Here is a 23,328-nt window from a genome sequence, read left to right as displayed (position 1 = left end):
CCGTGAATTCATTGTCCCAGGAAGGGGAAACTTTATTGACACATTCCTGGGGTCAGATACATCACATGATCACACTGACAGAACCACAGGCACATAGACACAGGCAACAGAGCATGCACAATGTCGGCACTAGTACAGTGTATATCCACCTTTCGCAGCAATGCACGCTGCTATTCTCCCATGGAGACGATCGTAGAGATGCTGGATGTAGTCCTGTGGAACGGCTTGCCATGCCATTTCCACCTGGCGCCTCAGTTGGACCAGCGTTCGTGCTGGACGTGCAGACCGCGTGAGACGACGCTTCATCCAGTCCCAAACATGCTACATGGGGGACAGATCCGGAGATCTTGCTGGCCATGGTAGTTGACTTACACCTTCTAGAGCACGTTGGGTGGCACGGGATACATGCGGACGTGCATTGTCCTGTTGGAACAGCAAGTTCCCTTGCCGGTCTAGGAATGGTAGAACGATGGGCTCGATGACGGTTTGGATGTACCGTGCACTATTCAGTGTCCCCTCGACGATCACCAGACGTGTACGGCCAGTGTAGGAGATCGCTCCCCACACCATGATGCTGGCTGTTGGCCCTGTGTGCCTCGGTCGAATGCAGTCCTGATTGTGGCGCTCACCTGCACGGCGCCAAACACGCATACGACCATCATTGGCACCAAGGCAGAAGCGACTCTCATCGCTGAAGACGACACGTCTCCATTCGTCCCTCCATTCACGCCTGTCGCGACACCACTGGAGGCGGGCTGCACGATGTTGGGGCGTGAGCAGAAGACGGCCTAACGGTGTGCGGGACCGTAGCCCAGCTTCATGGAGACGGTTGCGAATGGTCCTCGCCGATACCCCAGGAGCGACAGTGTCCCTAATTTGCTGGGAAGTGGCGGTGCGGTCCCCAACGGCACTGCATAGGATCCTACGGTCTTGGCGTGCATCCGTGCGTCGCTGCGGTCCGGTCCCAGGTCGACGAGCACGTGCACCTTCCGCCGACCACTGGCGACAACATCGATGTACTGTGGAGACCTCACGCCCCACGTGTTGAGCAATTCGGCGGTACGTCCACCCGGCCTCCCGCATGCCCACTATACGCCCTCGCTCAAAGTCCGTCAACTGCACATACGGTTCACGTCGACGCTGTCGCGGCATGCTACCAGTGTTAAAGACTGCGATGGAGCTCCGTATGCCACGGCAAACTGGCTGACACTGACGGCGGCGGTGCACAAATGCTGCGCAGCTAGCGCCATTCGACGGCCAACACCGCGGTTCCTGGTGTGTCCGGTGTGCCGTGCGTGTGATCATTGCTTGTACAGCCCTCTCGCAGTGTCCGGAGCAAGTATGGTGGGTCTGACACAGCGGTGTCAATGTGTTCTTTTTTCCATTTCCAGGAGTGTAGTATTGTAGGGCAGCGTGGAGGGTAAATCGTGGAGGGAGACAAAGAGATGAATACACTGAGCAGATTCAGAAGGATGTAGGCTGCAGTAGGTACTGGGAGATGAAGAAGCTTGCACAGGATAGAGTAGCATGGAGAGCTGCATCAAACCAGTCTCAGGACTGAAGACCACAGCAACAACAACATGAGAAAAGTAAATTACTGACAAACTATGGCGTGCACACATTTTTCTCAACATGTAAACGTCACTACAGATATTGGGATTTAGTTTACGTGTTCGATATGCCTGCCATCATAGCCGATGATGTGGCGCAGACGAATAGCGAAATTCTGCACGACCCGTCGGAGTGTCGGAAAACCGATGACCTCCTGAATGGCTGTTCTTAACTACTCCATGGTTTTGGAGTTATTGCTGTACACCTTATCTTTAATACAGCCCCGCAGAAAGGAGTCACACGTGGTCAAATCTGGAGAATATGGTGGCCAATGGAGCTCCATGCCAGTGCCCTCTTGGTGCCCCAGAGCCTGCATGCCATCGCCAGAGTGCTGCTCCAGGACATCAAACACCCTCTTGCTTCGATGGGGTCGTGCTTCCTCTTGCATGAACCACATCTTGTCGAAATCAGGTCACTTTGGAGAATGGGGATGAAATCGTCTTCCAAGTCACTGTGCCATCAAGGAATATCGCACCGATTATTCCGTGACTGGACATTGCACACCACACCGTGACCTGTTGAGGGTGTAGAGACGTCTCGACAGCGAAAAGCGGATTCTCAGTCCCCCAAAGCCACCAATTTAGCTTACTGACGAACCCATACAAACGAAAATGGTCTTCGTTGCTAAACCAAAACATACAGCGCATACTGATGCCCATCATACCCCGTGGCCAACTATTCAGTTCGAACGTCGTATCGCAAACCGCTCAGAAGTTATGACGATTTTGTTTCATATAGTTCAAAAATTGTCATCCTGTAAGTTTGACTATGGGAAAACTAGTATGTATAGTAAAGACACAAGGAGATGTAACATGTTCTGAAACTAATTGCAGGCTGAAGCAGTGTGATGCACTGTCATGTATGCTTTTTAATATAGCACTAGAGAAAGTGATGAGGCCAGCTGAAACCAACACAAGAGGTACAATAAAAAATATAAAGGTGCAGGTTCTGGCTTATGCAAATGGTTGGTTGCTTGATTTGAGGCACGTGACCAAACAGTGAGGTCATTGGTCACATCGGATTAGGGAAGGATACTGTTGTGGTTGGCAGGAGAGCCAACACAGTGTTACTTAAGGAGGCCGAAATGCACGCGTTTTAGCTCACGCAGGCTGGCGTGAGATCTGGAACAGGACAAGGAAATTAGACTTCGGAGAAACGGACGTAGCTGGTGGAATACTTAACTTTAATCCATTAATGATTAACGTCGGTGTGAACGGTACATGATTCACAATATCAATAGTAACTGATAATGGAGCCTTGCTAGGTCGTAGCAAATGATGTAGCTGAAGGCTATGCTAACTATCGTCTCGGCAAATGAGAGAGTAGAAGTCAGTGAACCATCGCTAGCAAAGTCGGCTGTACAACTGGGGCGAGTGCTAGGAAGTCTCTCTAGACCTGCCGTGTGGCGGCGCTCGGTCTGCAGTCACTGACAGTGGCGACACGCGGGTCCGGCGTAGACTACCGGACCGCGGCCGATTTAAAAGCTACCACCTAGCAAGTGTGGTGGCTGGCGGTGACACCACAGATACCGAAGAAAATGAGCCGTGCCCTTTCAAAGGAATCATCCCGGTATTCGCCTGAAGCGATTTCCGGAAATCACGGAAAAGCTAAATCAGAATGGCCCGACGCGGGTTTGAAACGTCGTTCTCCCGAATGCGAGTCCAGTGTGGTAACCATTGCGCCACCTGGTTCGGCGTATGCAGATGAAGTGGATATCGTTGTAACAACAGAACTAGCTGATAAAGAAACACATAGGGCACTGGTGGCAGCAACAATAGAGATGGGACTGGAAGTGAACGCCAGTAAAATCAAATACAGCCACCTCGACTAGGTACCTTGACACAGTTCGCGCAGCTCCTCCTGTCGGAGGTTCGAGTCCTCCCTCAAGTGTGTGTGTGTTTTATTCTTAGTGCAAGCTGGTTTACCTTAATTTAAGTAATTTGTAAGCCTATGGACAGATGACCTCAGCAGTTTGGTCCCAATTAAAAAAAATACACATGCGAATAAGAAGACCAGAACTAAACACAGCGCTAGAAATTGACCAAGTACAAATAGAATACGTTAGTGAATTTGTCTGTCCAGGAACAATGGTAACCCCACAAAACAATATTAGTATGGAAACAAAGCAGGCTGGCGTCACAACTTCACAACTTATGTTCAGAAATTTGTCCAATGGAACAAAATGTCAACTGTATAAAACTGTAATAGGTGAGATATTAACATGTAGCTCAGAAAACTGGGCAGTGATACAACATGTGAAGAACTAGCAGAAAGAGGTTATGAAAAATCTATGGAACGATTAATGGAGGTGGTACGTGGCGTAGACGACATAATTTTGAACTTTACAGATTATATAAAGATCTTGAAATCATAAAGTTGATTAAAACAGATCGCCTGAAACGAGTCGGCGGTGTTTCTCGCACACAACATGAGAATCCGTGCTACAAAACCCAGTGAGACAAAGAGTTCAATACTTAGATGACACACAAGAAGATCTAAAAATCATTAGTGTCAGAGGAAGGAGACGCAAATCGTTGGACAGGGACGAATGCAATGATGTCCTAGAGCAGGCCAAGGCCCATCAAGGGCTGTAGAGACATGAAGAAGAAGAAGAAGAAGAAGAAGAAGAAGAAGAAGAAGAACAAAAGTAGTATCCACTCGGTCTCTTCCTAGAGCAAAGCAAAAGAACACACCATTGTACCGACAGAGGAGTGTATTTTCGTCCAGTAAAACGGTTAGTTACGAAGGTACGAGAAGCAGTATGACTTTTCTAAATAGCAGTACAGGTACTGGGGTAATGCAGACTCGTCCACTTACTGCAGTTGACAGTAAACAAATGGAAACAGAAGGGAAAAATGTAAATGTCCTATGCCATTGTTGGCTGGTAATCCAATGAGGTGGGATCAACCTCATGTCGAAAAGATCGTTCCTCCTCTGCACACACTGGTCCCTTGTCTTGCCGGTATGTAGCCTATTCAGGAACTTTACGTCACCATGTCTCCTATTCTCGCGGGCCAAATACTGGCTTTAAAAAATTTCAGCCACCATTATCATTCGAAGCAGCGTAAGTCAGCGTCGAGAGCCAGCGGGGCATTAACGACCTTTATTTTTTTATTTTATTATTTTTATTTTTTTTTCTTTTAGCTAGAAGCCCAAGGGGATGTTGGGGGCAAAGAGGGTAGGGGTCACCTTCCGATGCCTGGCCATAATGTCCTGTTCCCGCCTTCTGGAGCCGAGGAAGCAAAGGGGTCTTACAGGATCAAGAGATCTTTATTTGAACATATTTATTGATTTATTTTTATTTTTCATTTTTTCATAAGATATCCTACTACCACCATCAAAAGTTTCCAAGTCATCTTCGCGCAAATTAATGGAGGTGGACTCCCTCTAAACCGTTTCCTCGGAGGATCAATCGTGTTCCGTGAGACATCTTCAAGTGTGCCTTCTAATGCCCCAGTGGGCACGGGGATCCCCGTATAATGCGCCTAAATCATTCGCTATTCGTAGAACGCACAGTGTCGGAATGCATCGAGAGTCCTCGTCAGGTGAAACCACAAGTCGAGAACGCTTTCGGGCGCGGCTTCCAAAGCGTAATACAACACCACGACCTTCAGCCAGTTCTGGCGGTGAGAAAGTAAACAGTATGTGAGCATAGGAGGTTGTCCAGCATGATAGACTACAGCTGTGCTGCGACAGGAGCGCCAGCTTATATTGCATAAGATGCCAACAGCTGCCCTTCACAACACTTGTAAAGTGGTGTGCATCCAAATGGACGACTGCACAGTGCAAGCACAACGGTTCGTCCGTGGATGAAATGATGGCGCTGATGTGAGGCTAATTTGGCATTCGCTACCATGAACGACGAGGAAGGGGCGTATGTGGGGATGTATGGGGTTTGCGTGGACCGCCACACGCTGGTCCGGTGGATTGTTGGGTGGCTGGCCGCAGTGGCCGAGCGGTTCTATGCGCCTCAGTCTGGAACCGCGCGACTGCTACGATCGCAGGTTCGAATCCTGCCTCGGACATGGATGTGTGTGATGTCGTTAGCTTAGTCAGGTTTAAGTAGCTCTAAGTTCTAGGGGACTGATGACCTTAGATGTTAAGTCCCATAGTGCTTAGAGCCATTTTTTTATTGTTGGATGCTGCTGTTCTGCCTTGTTGCTGGGTTGTTACGCTTGATAGAGGCGGTAATAGTCTTTCGTGCTCCGCACTCTCGTCGCCGGTGGATGCTTGATCATGTAGCTCAGTTCGACCAGGAAATATCGGAAGTGGACGAGAGGCATGGTGGCTGATGGTCGGAGATCTCAGGACGCGACTATCTGAAGCAGCGTCCCTGTGAAGCTGGTGGCTGCTGCAGTTCATGCAAGTCGCGTCGTCCATAGGTGTAGCGCCTTCGCGCAGTTGTGCACATGAGTCAAACCCAGACCTCCCGTCAGTGGTGGCCTCGTTCAAGTAGTGTAGTGGACTTTGACTATTTGACCTGTGCTTACAAAATGCTCATACGCTGCGTGTAAACTTTGGGCCATGGTGATTCAAAAATGGTTCAAATGGCTCTGAACACTATGGGACTTAAACATCTGAGGTCATCAGTCCCCTAGAACTTAGAACTACTTAAACCTAACTTATCTAAGGACATCAAGCACACCCATGCCCGAGGCAGGATTCGAACCTGCGACCGTAGCGGGCGCGCAGTTCCAGACTGAAGCGCATAGGACCGCTCGGCCACTTCGGCCGGATGCCATGGTGATCATTATGGGAAGAATGTGTACAAAATAATTAAGTTGGAACACTAGGAAAGTGTTGACGCAATGCATCTGGAGAATCATATCCATGTGGTAGGACCTGCTGTCACGGGGCAGTGCATGTGTCCGTTGTAGCAGCCAACGATACGAGGTTGCTGCAGTTCAGTGAGCTGTACTGAAGAAATGCACTCCCAGTGTGGGAACCTTCTGGAAGGGGATTGCTGTAAGACGGAGAAGGCCTCTTCCAGCATCCATATAAGTCGTCTTGCTCATGTTGGCGACGCTGCCTGATACCGCACTGTAGCGATGCAACCACTGAAGAATCGTTTGGATTTCGTCGCTCAGCCGCACCAAGAGCACCACATCGTGAGTGAAGGCAGCACGTTGGAAGGTTACATCTCAAGGGTAGATGCCACCCAGTCATTGGCGAAGGCTGAGTAGCGCGCGGGTTCGACGGCCGCCCCCAATAAGACGCTTGATAAAGGACATCCGCCGGCCGCGGTGGTCTCGCGGTTCTAGGCGCGCAGTCCGGAACCGTGTGACTGCCACGGTCGCAGGTTCGAATCCTGCCTCGGGCATGGATGTGTGTGATGTCCTTAGGTTAGTTAGGTTTAAGTAGTTCTAAGTTCTAGGGGACTAATTACCACAGCAGTTGAGTCCCATAGTGCTCAGAGCCATTTGAACCAAAGGACATCCCTGTCACACAAACCATTGAAGAAGAGTGATGTGTTGGGTCCAGCAGCCTTTGACCATAGCCCAGGAGCGGGCCCTGTGGATTAAATTTGGATCAGCTTTGCTGACGCCTGCGAGAGCCCCGTACTTTCCAGCACGGCGCGAAAGAAACTGTGGTCGATACGATCAGAATCGACAGCGACGAGGGTGCCATGGAGGCGGCAGGCCGCCGCCAGCTGCGTGACATCGCTGTAGGCGCCAAGTGCCCTGTGGACGTTATTGTCGCCGCCGAAACATGTCTGGTCAGGATGGATCATGTGTCTGCTTGTCGCCTGAATATATGTGCAAAGGATACAGACGAAAAGTTTGTAATCCGCATTCAGGGGTGTAAGAGGACGATGATAGTGACAACAGTGTGAACGGCTCAGTTTTTGGAACCAGTATCATGATGCCTTGATAAAAATCTGTGGGGATGGTAAAATGTTCGTGGTGGAGATCTTGAAACATCTGAATCCACTGAGCGCCCTTCAGTGAATGGAAGGCGCGGTAGAATCCGTTCAGTAAGCCATCCGGTCCCAGTGATTTATCTGGGGCATTGTATGTCAAGGCCACTGTCAGGTCTTCAGTAGTTACGGAAGCCATTAGGGCGTCATCCTGAACCACTACTCTGGGGACAGGGAAATTGCACGGGCTGCCTTCATAATTGTGAACAGTCCATGGGTCATTGGCATAAAACGTAATGGAATGCTGGACAAATGCTGAAGCGATGGCACATAGCATGTCGTTGTGTCCGCCTGCTGATGTCTGCCGGCAGCGGTGGCAGAGCGGTTCTAGGCGCTTCAGTCCGGCACCACGCAGCTCCTACGGTCGCAGGTTCGATTCCTCCCTCAGGCATGGATGTGAGTGATGTCCTTAGGTTAGTTAGGTTTAAGTAGTTCTAAGTTCTAGGGGCTGATGACCTCAGATATTAAGTCCCATAGTGCTCAGAACCATTTGAACCATTTGATTTGCTAATGTCTCTTCTGATGTTGTAAGGCAGACGCTTTCGGTGGCGTCTCTCTTGGATGACATGATACACAGACGCCATTTTTCTGTGGATGATATCCTACACTCTCACCTGGATTCGGACTCCGTCAAGCTGTTCTGTGGTGAGACAGATTAGGCGAACTTTGAGATAGTTAACTGATGTCAACACATCTCGTGACGACAGCTGTGTCATTACTTCCCTCATGTGTGATAAAATTCCAACATCGCCCGACGCCAACATGAGCTGTCTTGGGCATATCCCATGAGCATGCTTTGGAGAGCCAGCTTGGTGCAGTCGAGCCACCAGTGTAAGGTGGAAGGATGTACATGCTGAGTCTGGAGGCAGCGGTCCCATGTAACAGAAATGTTCCACCGACATGTGTCTTCATACACATGGGAATTGTTCAGTATCAACTGACCAGTGCCTCGGCATGTGCGTTGTCAGGGGAGTGTGACTGAACAGATGTATGCCAAATGGTCGGTGAAGGCTGTCGACCACAGTTCCACGTCCCCTGTTGTGGCTCAGAGTCCTCAGCAGACATATATCTGGTCGAGGCGGCTGGCGGAGTGGTAGGTGAAGTATGCATAACCACGTTGTTCTCTGTGAAGGAGACGCGATGTGTTTTGCAATGCCAGATTCCACACGAGTGCCTGTAGCGCCAGGCAGGTAGAGTAGTGCACCGTTTGGTGTTGTTTCCGTACTATGTACAGCGTGTGCAGGCACTATCAGCAGCTGATTGGCCTCCACGGGTACACTTCTGCGAATGGTTCATCCAGCAATGTGTCAATCCTCATTTCAGTGCAGATGTTGTCTTTGCGGATGGGGCTTGATTCCAACGTGATCAAATTGTAAATTTCCACAATCAACATGTGTGGGCTGACGAGAATCCGCAGGCAATTGTGAAATCACGTCATCAACACAGATTTTCTGTAAACGTTTGAGCAGGAATTGTTGGTGACGTCTTGATTGGGCCCCATGTTCTTCCACCTACGCTCAATGGAGCACGTTGTCATGATTTCATACGGGATACTCTACCTGTGCTGCTAGAACATGTGCCTTTACAAGTACGCGCACAACATGCGGTTCATGCATGATGGAGCTCCTGCACATTTCAGTCGAAGTGTTCGTACGCTTCTCAACAGCAGATTCGGTGACCGATGGATTGGTAGAGGCGGACCAACTCCGTGGCCTCCACGCTCTCCTGACCTCGAGCCTCTTGACTTTCATTTTTGGGGGCAAGTGAAAGCTCTTGTCTACACAACCCGGTACCAAATGTAGAGACTCTTCGTGCTCGTATTGTGGACGGCTGTGATACAATACGCCATTCTCCAGGGCTGCATCAGCGCATCAGGGATTCCATGCGACGGAGGGTGGATGCATGTATCCTCGCTAACGGAGGACATTTTGAACATTTTCTGTAACAAAGTGTTTGAAGTCACGCTGGTACGTTCTTTTGCTGTGTGTTTCCATTCCACGATTAATGTGATTTGAAGAGAAGTGATAAAATGAGCTCTAACATGGAAAGTAAGCGTTTCCGGACACATGTCCACATAACATATTTTCTTTCTTAGTGTGTGAGGAATGTTTCCTGAAAGTTTGGCCGTACCTTTTTGTAACACCCTGTATGCAATGTACGCATCCCCATACCCGCTTAGCCCACAGTTGCCGTGCTGACATTACCGTCAGCATAGCGACAGCGGTAGTCGTTAGTGGAACGTTACGGCAAGAAAAAAGGAATAAAAGTGAGATAGGGTTAATACTTTCATCCTTCTTTACTTCCTCTGTATTATTGCAGATGACGTGTCTCTGAGCACATTTGTACTGTGCATGCAGTACACGTGAGGTGCCTAGTTGTTTCCACTGCCTTATGTGGAATACATAAGTTCTTGTACACTTCACTAACCTGCTGTATTCATGATGATGATGTCCCCAGCGCAGAAAACAGCACGCAGGTCGTGGATTCTTTTTCTTGAGGTTGAAATTAACTTCGCAAGGAACTGTTGCTACGAATAAACTATAACTCATTTGGGATGCCACTCGCCTTGTTATTGATATAGACGCGAGAAACTATTCTTGATCACAACGTATTGAACATATCTTGCCACAGTGATTATATGTGGCTAAAATCACATGAAGTACATCCTGACACAGACAACATATATGTCTACTGGAACCGTCAGAACTGGAGAATAAAATTACATGAATCACGTACTACTATTACAGACAACATGTCTGTACCTAGCGACGGTCGGAAGTGTAGTAAATAAAATTGCTTGAAACAAATACTGCTATAACAAACAACATGTCTGTCTACTGGAACGGTCAGAACTGGAGAGCCGGACTGCCCGAGACACTTCGGCTTGACCCGAACACCACCGAAGTGCATCGGCAGTAACATCGTCAGTCTTTTGTTTTAGTAATATTTGATTTTAGTAATTTTGAAATAACTGAATGATAGCTGGCTGTTGAGAGATGTTTATTTTTTAAAAAATGAAGTAATTTGGATGACAGGTTTAATTAATAATAGCAACTAAAGTTTAACGTTTTGGCACCCTACCGCCGAACACAGCAGCCAATCACAGAGTAGCAGCATCATGCAGGCGGTCTTCCTCACGGAAATGGTACCGAATCTAACATCTGTCACCGGTACCTCATCCCACATTGCGTCATCTCTATACTTCTTGCATCCCCACTGCCCTGGGAATAGCTTCCTGGAGCCTAACAGATGGCTGAATAAGCCAGAAATATTACAACGTCGGACAAGGCTGACACAACGCTCTTCGTTCTTCGCCTTGAGGTAGATGTACTAGAAATTGTAGACAGATGGACGACCATCGGCTAGCGGGGATCGACATGGATGTCCTCCCTCAAAAACCGTTCGATTTCATAAACCTTCGGGCGTGAGTAGAATTCGTCGAACGTGAGTTTCACCGTCGCCTGGCGCTAAGAGAACGCCATATCTAGTCAAAGCTCTCAATCATAACAACGATTGCGGTACAGCGCGCAAGGAAGTAAACAGCCGGTCTCGCCTACGTAGGCGGGTAAAACACAAGGAAAATGCACGGCGGTTATTCAGTCAACCGCGTTCAGTTGAAGGTCAAGAAACGAAAGCAAGCTGTGTCAGACCTTCAAGTCAGACAAGCAAACAACCGACAAACGCACGTACTGGATTTCAGCAAATCCGAAATAGACAATTGCAGGACACGTCATACCAACCACCGCAAACCGGCATAATTTCACCGCTGGTACTATCACAAAGTAAACTCATTATACACGGTATTATGAAAGGTATTAGAACTGGGCCAACCACATTTCTATCAGAGGCAAGTAACTCAAATACGCTGGCCGGAGCAAACGGGAAATAACGCTGCTTAGTTCTGTGAAGTATACTAACAAAAAATTACAACCAGTACTAGTTCAGAATCGCTCATAACTACGGGAATTGTTTCTACATTACTTTGTACATAATTATGAGCAGGAATAAAAAGGCACGAAGAGAAGCCATGAAGGTTTAATTATTATTTTGAAAATAGTAATTTTTGCTCTTTTGCAGATACATTGATGTAGGCTTGAGACGCACTGAAGTAACCGCGCCTCGGCGCTGTAGCACGCCGCTGGGGAGCGAAAATGAAACGGTGAAGCCCATTGTTATGAATGGGCTGTGCATGCAAGTGTCTGCAAACAGACAATAACAAATAAAATTTCCGGGCTGAGAGGCCTTGGTCGATCCGTAAAACTTCTCCCTGACGTTTCGTTACCAACTGCGGGCAACATCTTCCGAGGTGAGTCAAAGACTGCCTGCCAGGCCGTGGAGGTTCCTTTTATACAGGGTGTTACAAAAAGGTACGGCCAAACGTTCAGGAAACATTCCTCACACACAAATAAAGAAAAGACGTTATGTGGACATGTGTCTGGAAACGCTTAATTCCCATGTTAGAGCTCATTTTAGTTTCGTCAGTATGTACTGTACTTCCTCGATTCACCGCCAGTTGGCCCAACTGAAGGAAGGTAATGTTGACTTCGGTGCTTGTGTTGACATGCGATTCATTGCTCTACAGTACTAGCATCAAGCACATCAGTACGTAGCATCAACAGGTTAGTGTTCATCACGAACGTGGTTTTGCAGTCAGTGCAATGTTTACAAATGCGGAGTTGGCAGATGTCCATTTGATGTATGGATTAGCACGGGGCAATAGCCGTGGCGCGGTACGTTAGTATCGAGACAGATTTCCAGAACGAAGATGTCGCGACAGGAAGACGTTCGAAGCAATTGATCGGCGTCTTAGGGAGCACGGAACATTCCAGTCTATGACTCGCGACTGGGGAAGACCTAGAACGACGAGGACACCTGTAATGGACGAGGCAATTCTTCGTGCAGTTGACGATAACCCTAATGTCAGCGTCAGAGAAGTTGCTGCTGTAAAAGGTAACGTTGACCACGTCACTGTATGGAGAGTACTACGGGAGAACCAGTTGTTTCCATACCATGTACAGCGTGTGCAGGCACTATCAGCAGCTGATTGGCCTCCACGGGTACACTTTTGCGAATGGTTCATCCAACAATGTGTCAATCCTCATTTCAGTACGAATGTTATCTTTACGGATGAGGCTTGATTCCAACGTGATCAAATTGTAAATTTTCACAATCAACATGTGTAGGCTGACGAGAATCCGCAGGCAATTGTGAAATCACGTCATCAACACAGATTTTCTGTGAACTTTTGGGCAGGCATTGTTGATGACGTCTCGATTGGGCCCCATGTTCTTCCACCTACGCTCAATGGAGCACGTTGTCATGATTTCATACGGGATACTCTACCTGTGCTGCTAGAACATGTACCTTTACAAGTACGCCACAACATGTGGTTCATGCACGATGGAGCTCCTGCACATTTCAGTCAAAGTGTTCGTACGCTTCTCAACAACAGATTCGGTGACCGATGGATTGGTAGAGGCGGACCAATTCCGTGGCCTCCACGCTCTCCTGACCCGAGTCTCTTGACTTTCATTTATAGGGGCAAGTGAAAGCTCTTGTCTACGCAAACCCGGTACCAAATGTAGAGACTCTTCGTGCTCGTATTGTGGACGGCTGTGAGACAATACGCTATTCTCCAGGGCTGCATCAGTGCATCAGGGATTCCATGCGACGGAGGGTGGATGCATGTATCCTCGCTAACGGAGGACATTTTGAACATTTTCTGTAACAAAGTGTTTGAAGTCACGCTGGTACGTTCTGTTGCTGTGTTTCCATTCCATGATTAATGTGATTTGAAGAGAAGTAATAAAATGAGCTCTAACATGGAAAGTAAGCGTTTCCGCATACATGTCCACATAATATATTTCCTTTCTTTGTGTGTGAGGAATGTTTCCTGAAAGTTTGGCCATAACTTTTTGTAACACCCTGTATGAGAGCATAGAGGGCACCACCATACCCCACGTGGGGCCGGTCAGGAGAGCGTGGAGGCCATGAAATTGGTCCGCCTCTACCAATCCATCGGTCACCGAATCTTTTGTTGAGAAGCGTACTAACACTTCGACTGAAATGTGCAGGAGCTCCATCGTGCATGAACCACATGTTGTGTCGTACTTGTAAAAGCAAACGTTCTAGCAGCACAGGTAGAGTATCCCGTATGAAATCATGATAACGTGCTCCATTGAGCGTAGGTGGAAGAACATGGGGCCCAATCGAGACATTACCAACAATGCCTGCCCAAACGTTCATAGATAATCTGTGTTGATGACTTGATTGTACGATTGCGTGTGGATTATCGTCAGCCCACACATGTTGATTGTGAAAATTTACAATTTGATCTCGTTGGAATGAAGCCTCATCCGTAAAGATAACATTTGCACTGAAATAAGAATTGACACATTGTTGGATAAACACAATCGCAGAAGTGTACCCGTGGAGGCCAATCAGCTGCTGATAATGCCTGCACACGCTGTACATGGTACGGAAACAACTGGTTCTCCCGTAGTACTCTCCATACAGTGACGTGGTCAACGTTACCTTGTACAGGAACAACTTCTCTGACACTGACATTAGGGTTATCGTCAACTGCACGAAGAATTGCCTCGTCCATTGCAGGTGTCCTCGTCGTTCTAGGTCTTTCCCAGTCGCGAGTCATAGGCTGGAATGTTCCGTGCTCCCTAAGACGCCGATCAATTGCTTCGAACGTCTTCCTGTCGCGACATCTTCGTTCTGGAAATCTGTCTCGATACTAACGTACCGCGCCACGGCTATTGCCCCGTGCTAATCCATACATCAAATGGACATCTGCCAACTCCGCATTTGTAAACATCGCACTGACTGCAAAACCACGTTCGTGATGAACACTAACCTGTTGATGCTACGTACTGATGTGCTTGATGCTAGTACTGTAGAGCAATGAATCGCATGTCAACACAAGCACCGAAGTCAACATTACCTTCCTTCAGTTGGGCCAACTGGCGGTGAATCGAGGAAGTACAGTACATACTGACGAAACTAAAATGAGCTCTAACATGGAAATTAAGCGTTTCAGGACATATGTCCACATAACGTCTTTTCTTTATTTGTGTGTGAGGAATGTTTCCTGAAAGTTTGGCCGTACCTTTTTGTAACACCGTGTATACGCCAAATGGCACCAAATAATATATGTTTTCTTGTGCAACAACTAGCGAACCCGTTGCGACTTATATACGAAAAGTTTTTTAAAATCTGATTGTGCAAAACCCACCGATATCATTTAAGCTGCAAAGCGATCGGCGTTATCAACTATATCATATATAACAAGTTGGTTCGTGTGGTCATCATCCGCAGCAAGCACAGAAATGTTCTTTGTTTTTAAAATTCAGTCTTAATCGTGTCAACTGGTCTATTAAAACAGAAATATTCGTTTTGGAAATAAAAACCGCCGTTTCCTGCTACTTTGAGTATTCTTCAGTGGCATCTAGAGTGATACAGTTTCGTTTCGATATGCGATATTTTGTAGATTGTAAAACAGTTCACATCTTTTTTTTTACGTAACTAAATCATTACTTACACTTCTTTGCATTTTTGCCTGCCATCTGTTTTCCGTCTCATCTGGTCACTTGCTGAAAGTTGCCCTGTAACTTCACTTACGAAACATAAGCCTGTATGTTACGAACTTGTTTCTTCACAATTTTCGTATTCTTTGCGCTGTTCTCTGTGGAGAACTATTAGTCTTCTATCACTAGTTGTACATATTTTACAGAAAACTGCTATTTAAACTATTGTCTGTTCACTTTACGTCTATTCCTGTTTGACTTGTTTACGTACATGTTGCCAGCCTAACGAAGTGTATGCTGAAAACAGACGTCTGTTAATTTCTGTTCTCTTTATCTCTCTCACACACACCCATACTATTTGTTTATTTATCACCCAGTTTATCATATTCATGATATTGGAATGGTCAAAGTACAAAAAAGTATAAAATTTTACATATTTACGTTCATATACAAAATAAAGTCACATATAACCAGTAATACTTCATCAAGGCTAGATGTTTCTTTATTGACAAATCTTCACAACTGTATCAACAAACAGTTTTCTACTCTATTTGACATAAGAAAAGAAAATTCTGTACAAATACTGAGAGAAAATAATCATATTGCTGAAAAGTTACTGAAAAATTGTGGTCGGTTTCACAAAAGTATTAAATATTGTGATTAAATAGGCATAATAACACGTATATGGCACAAAAGATAGGTACATAATTGGACACATGAGTACATTAGTGAATCGAGTTTAGTTTTACCTAGAAATCCTTTGATAATTATGAATTTTGTTTAGAGAGATTATGAGTCAGAACCAACAGATTTAAGCAATATTCTAGAAATTCATTAATATCGTAGAAGCTGTTGTCTGATAGCAGATTATAGCTTTTTAAATGAATTAATGTTTGGTACTCTTTTTATGTTATCTGACAATGCACTGTAGAGGATATTTGGTTGTGAACTACACTGTCCTGATATATCGATTTTCTGTGTACATCCCTATTCCTTGTTTGATAATTTTAGATCTCTCTGTTCAAACCTGTAAACTCTCTATGGCTCTTCATGGAGCCTATACTTTCAAATACAATATATATGGTAGGGTCACGATTTTTAATTCCTTAAGCATACCTCTACATGATTCTCGGTGAGCAACATTTTTCATAAATCTCACAAGGTCAAAAGACTGCTTTTTAAGAGAGATATTTCCCCAGAATAATGTGCCATACCTTAGAACACTATGCATGTGGGCATGATAAGCACTTAGCACTGTTTCAGCACCGAAACAATCTTTAAGCATTATTGATATGTAACAGCACTTACTTAATCGTTTGTGAAGCATTGTTACATGTTTTTTTCGTTTCAGATGTTCATCCACTCATAACCCTACAAAAATTATGTGATTCTTTTGCTGAATTTGGCTATTTCCTAATGTAAATGTTACAATGGTTCTATTTTTGTTCATTATATCGCTGAAGTTAATACATACAGTTTTCTTTTCATTAACAATTAGGCAGTTATCTTTAAAACGTTTTTCCGTCTCTTCTAACGTTTTGTCAGTTTTTTGCTGCAATACATAATCATTCATTCCCTTTATAAAGAAGATGGTATCATTAGCAAATAGTATAGCATCAGCTGTTGAAAACTGTTGTAGTAGATCATTAACAAAAACCAAGAACAACTAGGTGCCCAGTACCGAGCACTGGAGCACCCCATAAGTAGCTTTTTTGCATTCAGAGCGGTATACATTACCATCCCGAAAAATTTGCACTCTTTGTTTCCTATAAGATAAATACGACTTGAACCACTCATAGCAATCATCACAGACACGACAGTTGTATAGTTTTAAAAGTAGTAGATCATGGTTTGTAAGATTAAAAGCTTTGGAAAGGTCCAGAAACAACCAAGAGATTAGTTCTTTGTTCTTAACAGCTTTTTAAACAGAGTTTTAGGAAATTGAAGAGACCAGTCTTTGTTCATTGCCTTTTCTGTAGCCATTCTGTGCTTTTACAAGAACTTTGTTTTTATTTAGGAAGTCTAGAAATCCTTCATACGTTATTCTCTCAATTATTTTTTTAAATACAGACACTAATGATAATGATCTAAACTTCCTAATGTCAAACTTGTCACCGTTTTTTAAACTGGTATTAGTGTTGACAACTCTCTATCTCTTGTGTGTGTATGTGTGTGTGTGTGTGTGTGTGTGTGTGTGTGTGTGTTCAGGAAGTACCATAGAAAGCTGAATATGAATATAATAACTGTTAGAGAATGGTTGAAAGTTTTGGTGTTCAGTCTTTTTAAATGTTTTGTGGAGAGCTTCATTTACATACCAACTTCATAGACAATATTTCATATATACGGACAACTACTTCGTATCGTATTTATGCAGCATGTAGTATACATGCCAGCTACAGATTATTGCAGCTTACTCATTGAAAATCATTTAAATAAAGACATGTTACTGCTCAATAATACATCGTCTGACGTGACAGTCTTCGCCATTCCACTTTCGCAACAACTTCGCTGGAAAGAAGCCTGCTGCCTCATCTTTGCAACGGCGTTCAACTTCACCATAGCAACCAGTGGTTCCAAATGGTTCACTAACAGGCCTTGAGAGGGCAACCCATGTACTGCCAAACCGAAGTTCATTATTCCTACATATTTAAATATTTTAACGCTTTTTAATTGACAATAGCTGTTTAATAAGCTAAGTTTAGTGTGTATTTATTTTTAATTCTTGACAATGTTCTTTTAACTAAGAAATTTTAAATTGTAATTCGACTTATAAATCATTGGTTAGTAATGACATCATGCAGTCAGAAGTGAGTGGAGCCTCCATTATATATAGTAAGACGTGCACTGATTCTCCAACAGAAAGAGGTTCCTACTCAATGGTAATTCATCGTTTTATAGCTTTATAACTTTTATGTATTTTCTTAAATGTATGTAGTCCTCTAATTAAAGCTTTGTAAACAACTTGTAGGTCTGAAGATGACCACAGTAGTGGTTGAAAGCGGTCACCTTGAGAAATAAATCGTGATCAAGACTGTTTTTAATAGTAAATATTTGGAAGTTTGGAAATTCACCAAATATACCAAAATATTATCTCAGTATTTTCGGGAAGAGGACTCAGAGTGAACATCATTTTCGTCAATCTGTATTAAGGAAAATGCTGGCTGACGAAGGCAGTGTAGCCGGCCGGGTGGCCGAGAGATTCTAGGCGCTACAGTCTGGAACCGCGCGACCGCAGGTTTGAATCGTGCTTCGGGCATGGATGTGTGTGATGTCCTTAGGTTATGTCCATTATGATTATCCGGGCTGTTATGCCGTGGTCGGTTGATGAATTGTGTGTGGGAATTGACACAGAATTCATCAACCGACCACGGCATAACAACCCGGATAATCATAATGCACATGACATTTCCGGCCGTGAAAGTGTACATTTTACTGTCCTTAAGTTAGTTAGGTTTAAGTAGTTCTAAGTTCTAGGGTACTGATGACTTCAGAAGTTAAGTCCCGTAGTGCTCAGAGCCATTTGAACCATTTGAAGGCAGTGCTGTCGCATTACATACTTTTCTTGTTTGTTCGAAACTTATAACAAAAATAAAGTTACAGTAACTAGGCTAAATGCGTCTTATGTCGAATTATTAGATCAAATATACCTTTATGACCAGAAAAATATTTGAAAATATGTTTTTAACACTGTATTGTTTACAAAAGCACTGTACCATTTACTATTTAAAATAATTTTTGCATACACATGACAGAAATTAACAACGATTAGCCGGCCGGAGTGGCCGAGCGGTTCTAGGCGCTATAGTCTGGAGCCGCGCGACCGCTACGGTCGCAGGTTCGTATCCTGCCTCGGGCATGGATGTGTGTGATGTCCTTAGGTTAGTTAGGTTTAAGTAGTTCTAAGTTCTAGGGGACTGATGACCTCAGAAGTTAAGTCCCATAGTGCTCAGAGCCATTGAACCATTTTTTTGAACAACGATTAGGAAACGTAAACAGTAACTTATAATGTTTTGGGGCTTCGAATATGGCGAAGAGTAGAGCCTTCTGCCCTTATTATACCTCCATGTATTGAAAGGGCATCCAATACGGCACCCAACATCTTCGGTGATCAATATTACGTGAAAAGAAAAAAAAAGACTTTGTGTAAAATAATGATTGATGTGGGAGACTTAGCCGGATTTGTTATGTAGTTAGAATAATTTACTGTTTATTGTAAAAGAGGAAAAAATGTCTGATTTTGTCTTTGCCTTTCCCTGTATTGAAGAATAAAAGATATACGTCAATATTGTTGTTATTATTTCCCAAAGAATATACAAGACGTAACTTAACTTTGTTGCTTTCTGCTAAGCAGAGATTATTCCAATTTGGTAATGTTGTCCTACTATTGGAATCAATTTAGAGAGTAAGCTAAGTAGAAATTAATTTTCTGAAATTCATTTGCAGTAATATTCTTTATGGAGAAGTTAAATTAAGTCACTGTGAAGAATAACATCGTGGCAGTGCAAAGTCTTTTTTTTTGTCTCTATCGATATTATTAACAAAAACAAGAAAAAAGTCAACCCTTTCCACATCGCACATTCGTGCCAAAAGATATATTCTAATTGCAGAAAGAATTATTTCACTAGCAAACGTGTTTCTTTTTATGCAGCGGGATGAAGCCTCCGATGAAAAGAAAGTAATACTAAGTTTACGAGAACAATAACAAGTTGCACTTTGTATTTTTTTGTTGACCGATTTCTCTCTTCAAATGAACAAGACATATACAGCTTAAATTTGGGGGACAGCATTACAGACTGCGTTTAAAGTTGGCTGACAGCACTAAAGATTAAACTGGGTGCACTACAGTACTTAAACTTACGTTTAAAGTACAGTAGTAATATTGCTTGTGGCCCAACTTTAAACACAATCTATAATGCTGTCAACCAAGCACATACCATTTACTATTTAAAATAACTTTTCCATACACATGACAGAAACTTAGAATGATTAGAAAAGGTAAACAGTAACCTCTAATGTTTTGGGTCTCCCAATATGGCACCCAATATCTTTGGTGATCATCATTACGTGAAAAGAAAAAAAGACTTTGTATGTAAAATAATTGAGGTGGGAGACAGCCGTTTTGTTATGTAGGAAGAATAATTTACTGTTTAATGTAAAAGAGAAAAAAATGCTTGGTTTTGTCTTTGCCTTTCTCTGTATTGAAGAATGAAAGATATAAGTGAATATTGTTGTTATTGTATCTCAAAGAGTGTACAAGACGTAATTTAACTTTGTTGTTTTCTGCTAAGCAGATATTATTCAGTTTAGAGAGTAAGCTGTGTAGAAATTAATTTTCTGAATTTCATTTGCAGTAATATTCTTCTGGAGAAGTTAAGCTAAGTCACTCTGAAGAATAACATAGTGGCAGTGCACAGTCTTTTTTTTATCTTTATCGATATGGTTAAAAAAAAGTCAACCCTTTCTAAATCGGACTTTCTTGCCGAAAGAATTATTTCACTAACAAACGTGTTTCTTTTCGTGCAGCGGGATGAAGCCGCCGATGAAAAGAAAGTAATACTAAGTTTTCGAGAACAATAACAAGTTGCACTTTGTATATTTTTATTGACCGATTTCTCTCTTCAAATGATCAAGACATATACAGCTTAAATTTGGCTGACAGCATTACAGACTGAGTTTGAAGTTGGCTGACAGCTCTAAAGATTCGACTGGCTGCACTACAGTACTTAAACTTACGTTTAAAGTACAGTAGTCAACCAACACTAAACAGTATATTCTGTTGATGCTCTTGCTTACTTGCAGAGCGAATCCGGTCAACCAAAAAAAAAAAAAGTGCAACTTGTGGCTGTTTTAACAGTCACTCCCCCTGCAGACAATGCGTGCTGTAGCTGAAAATAATACTAGTACTCGTATGATGCTCTGGTCTGGATGAAAGGGACAGACATTTAAAATAATCATAAAAAAAGGAAACTAGAGACTATCGCCTGCCAGTGAACGACTAATACTAAGCTGGCACTTCCGTCTGCTGACAGCCTCCGAGGGTCCTGGGTTCGACGTGGCGTAGGAGCTGTGCGCTTCTGGGGCGCCAACCCAGCGGCCTCGAATTTCTGCGCTGTGAAGCTCACAAGAAATGCCTTAATGTCACTGCCAGCCGCAGTTGCCGCTTTCTCAGAGCACGTCATGCACTGCTTGCTGGTCACGACTTTCACCCGGGCCACTATCGTGTGAGTACTGCATGAACGGCATCAAACAATTACAAACGTTCCTTCTAAGCAAGCACTCTTCACTGCGCACTCGCTGCAGTTTTGGAGATCCCATCCCACAGCCTTCCCCAAGCCCAACTCTACAGACAGAACCGGCCATACTGTAACATCAAAGTCAGAAGTGGCTTTACTGTAAGGAAAGTATAAAGTGCAAAAACTCCCATGTCTAAAGAGGCCTCTTCACTATGTCGGCTGTCAACGCAGGCCAACGCCGAAACTCTGAAGCTGTGCACTTCAGTTAAAAGTTGGACGTATTGTTAGTACAGAATGTTCTGTCGAGAGATCTCTAACAACGGAAGTAGATGCACTTACTTTTGATGCAGTAGGCAGCCACTAAGAACAGCACACCGACCGCCAGCGACACGGAGATCGCGATGGCCACCAGAGGCTGCGTAGTCTGCACCAGGCGCACAGGTCTCTTGAGCGAGGCGTTCGCGACCGCTGTCAACAGACACCACAGTATGAGGGTCGGGTTCCTGATAGAGCCGAGGGTTGTAAAGATCAATAATGCACGACATTATACAGGCTGTTGTGGGTATACGTCCAGATACTGTGATCACCGCTGTTGTTTACAGCTTCATACACAATGATAAGAACAGGTGGGATACAGGATGTAGCAACTGTAGTCGTTGATAGGCTGGAAAGGAGCAGAAAACGTTAGCGAAAAATTTATCACAGTAAATAGAAGATTTACAGAACTGGTATTTCTCCAAACACACAAAGACTCATTACTGTCTATGTAACAATAAATAATGGAATCCACATATCACCATGTCAACAAGGAAGTCTCTCTGTACTAAAGCATGAATGATGAAGACAGAGTCATGACCAGACTGCGTTTGCAAAGCAACACGTTGCTAAGTGTCTCTGAGCGTAAGTGTGCTGAGCCGCTGCCGCTGGCCATCCTATATTTCGGCGGCAGATGGTGCTCGAAATACAGAGCAGCTGGGTGTGGCTCAGCGGATATGCACTATTGGGTCTGACAGATCCCGTGCGTCAGACGGAAACTTGCCATTCCGTTACCGACGTAACGACGCCTGTGGGATGGTATCGATACGTGATACCACGATTGGTACCTTAATATGTACCCCCTTCAGTGTGTTAGTTGTTTTTTCTCTGTGTAACAGTCCTGCTGCAAACATGTCACATAATTTGCTACGCAATGGTTTCTGCACAGTCGTAACTACCCCTTCAAGTGGACAACGCCTGTAAGTATAGGCTAACTGTTCTGTATCTGATTCGTCCACGCTTCAACAGGTGACCTACTGCCCAGGGGAAAATTGGAATTAATGGCTTGCTCTTGCTATATGTGTTTGGAAATACTAACCAACCTAAAACCATACTACGTCTAATAGCTACAATTATTAATCTGAAAATGAAGTAAATGCTGATGTAATGTTGTTCAGTACACTGTCCTCAGTCACCAACTAAAATATCTGCACCTATACCCCTAACACCCTATTCGCAGGAAGTACAATAATACCTGATGGATCAATAGATCGTAAGGGCACTGGCTGCACGTCTATAGATAAGTCTCGGGTGACCGGACAAAATTCAATCGGCCCCCTGCAGTATTTCTGACAAGTAAAGAATTAACAGCTTCGTTAGGGGCGCCGCCGAAATATGGCTGGGAAAACACTACGTCGCTGACGGTTGATATAATCTAATACGCAAACACCATTGCAAATGCTACAGTACCACAGTAGGTAATGCAGCAATAACCCGGAATGTTAGAGCTCAAGCAGCAGGTGGACATTCCACAATAGAAAATCATAGAAATTAAATTTATTTTGGTAAAAGACCACTGAAGCTTTCGGGGCGACGAACTGCCGGACAGGTTAGAAAATGACACTACCATTACGGGCAGTCACCAGACACAAACACATCGTCATAATTACCCCCACAGAAGTGTCATAAGGACCGCTCTTATTCTGTGTGTACAAAAACTGAGGGACAGGGTGAACACAAATCTGCGACTTTTTGCTAAGGACGTTATTTGTGCTCT

The 23,328-nt window shown here is 44.4% G+C and overlaps 1 protein-coding gene across 2 annotated transcripts in view; it reads right to left on the bottom strand.

The window, feature by feature from the left end:
• The window catches only part of LOC126278674 (uncharacterized), a 544,140-nt gene that overhangs the window by 133,783 nt on the left and 387,029 nt on the right, over window positions 1-23,328 (bottom strand). For both annotated transcript variants that reach the window (XM_049978912.1, XM_049978913.1), the window contains one exon: window positions 21,636-21,764. In XM_049978912.1, coding sequence (XP_049834869.1) covers window positions 21,636-21,764 — 129 coding nt within the window. The remainder of the gene's footprint in view (window positions 1-21,635; window positions 21,765-23,328) is intronic.

Source organism: Schistocerca gregaria, chromosome 6, assembly GCF_023897955.1.
Source record: "Schistocerca gregaria isolate iqSchGreg1 chromosome 6, iqSchGreg1.2, whole genome shotgun sequence".
NCBI lineage: Eukaryota > Metazoa > Arthropoda > Insecta > Orthoptera > Acrididae > Schistocerca > Schistocerca gregaria.
Note: the sequence above shows the minus strand (reverse complement) of the source record. Positions and strands in the feature narration are given on the sequence as shown.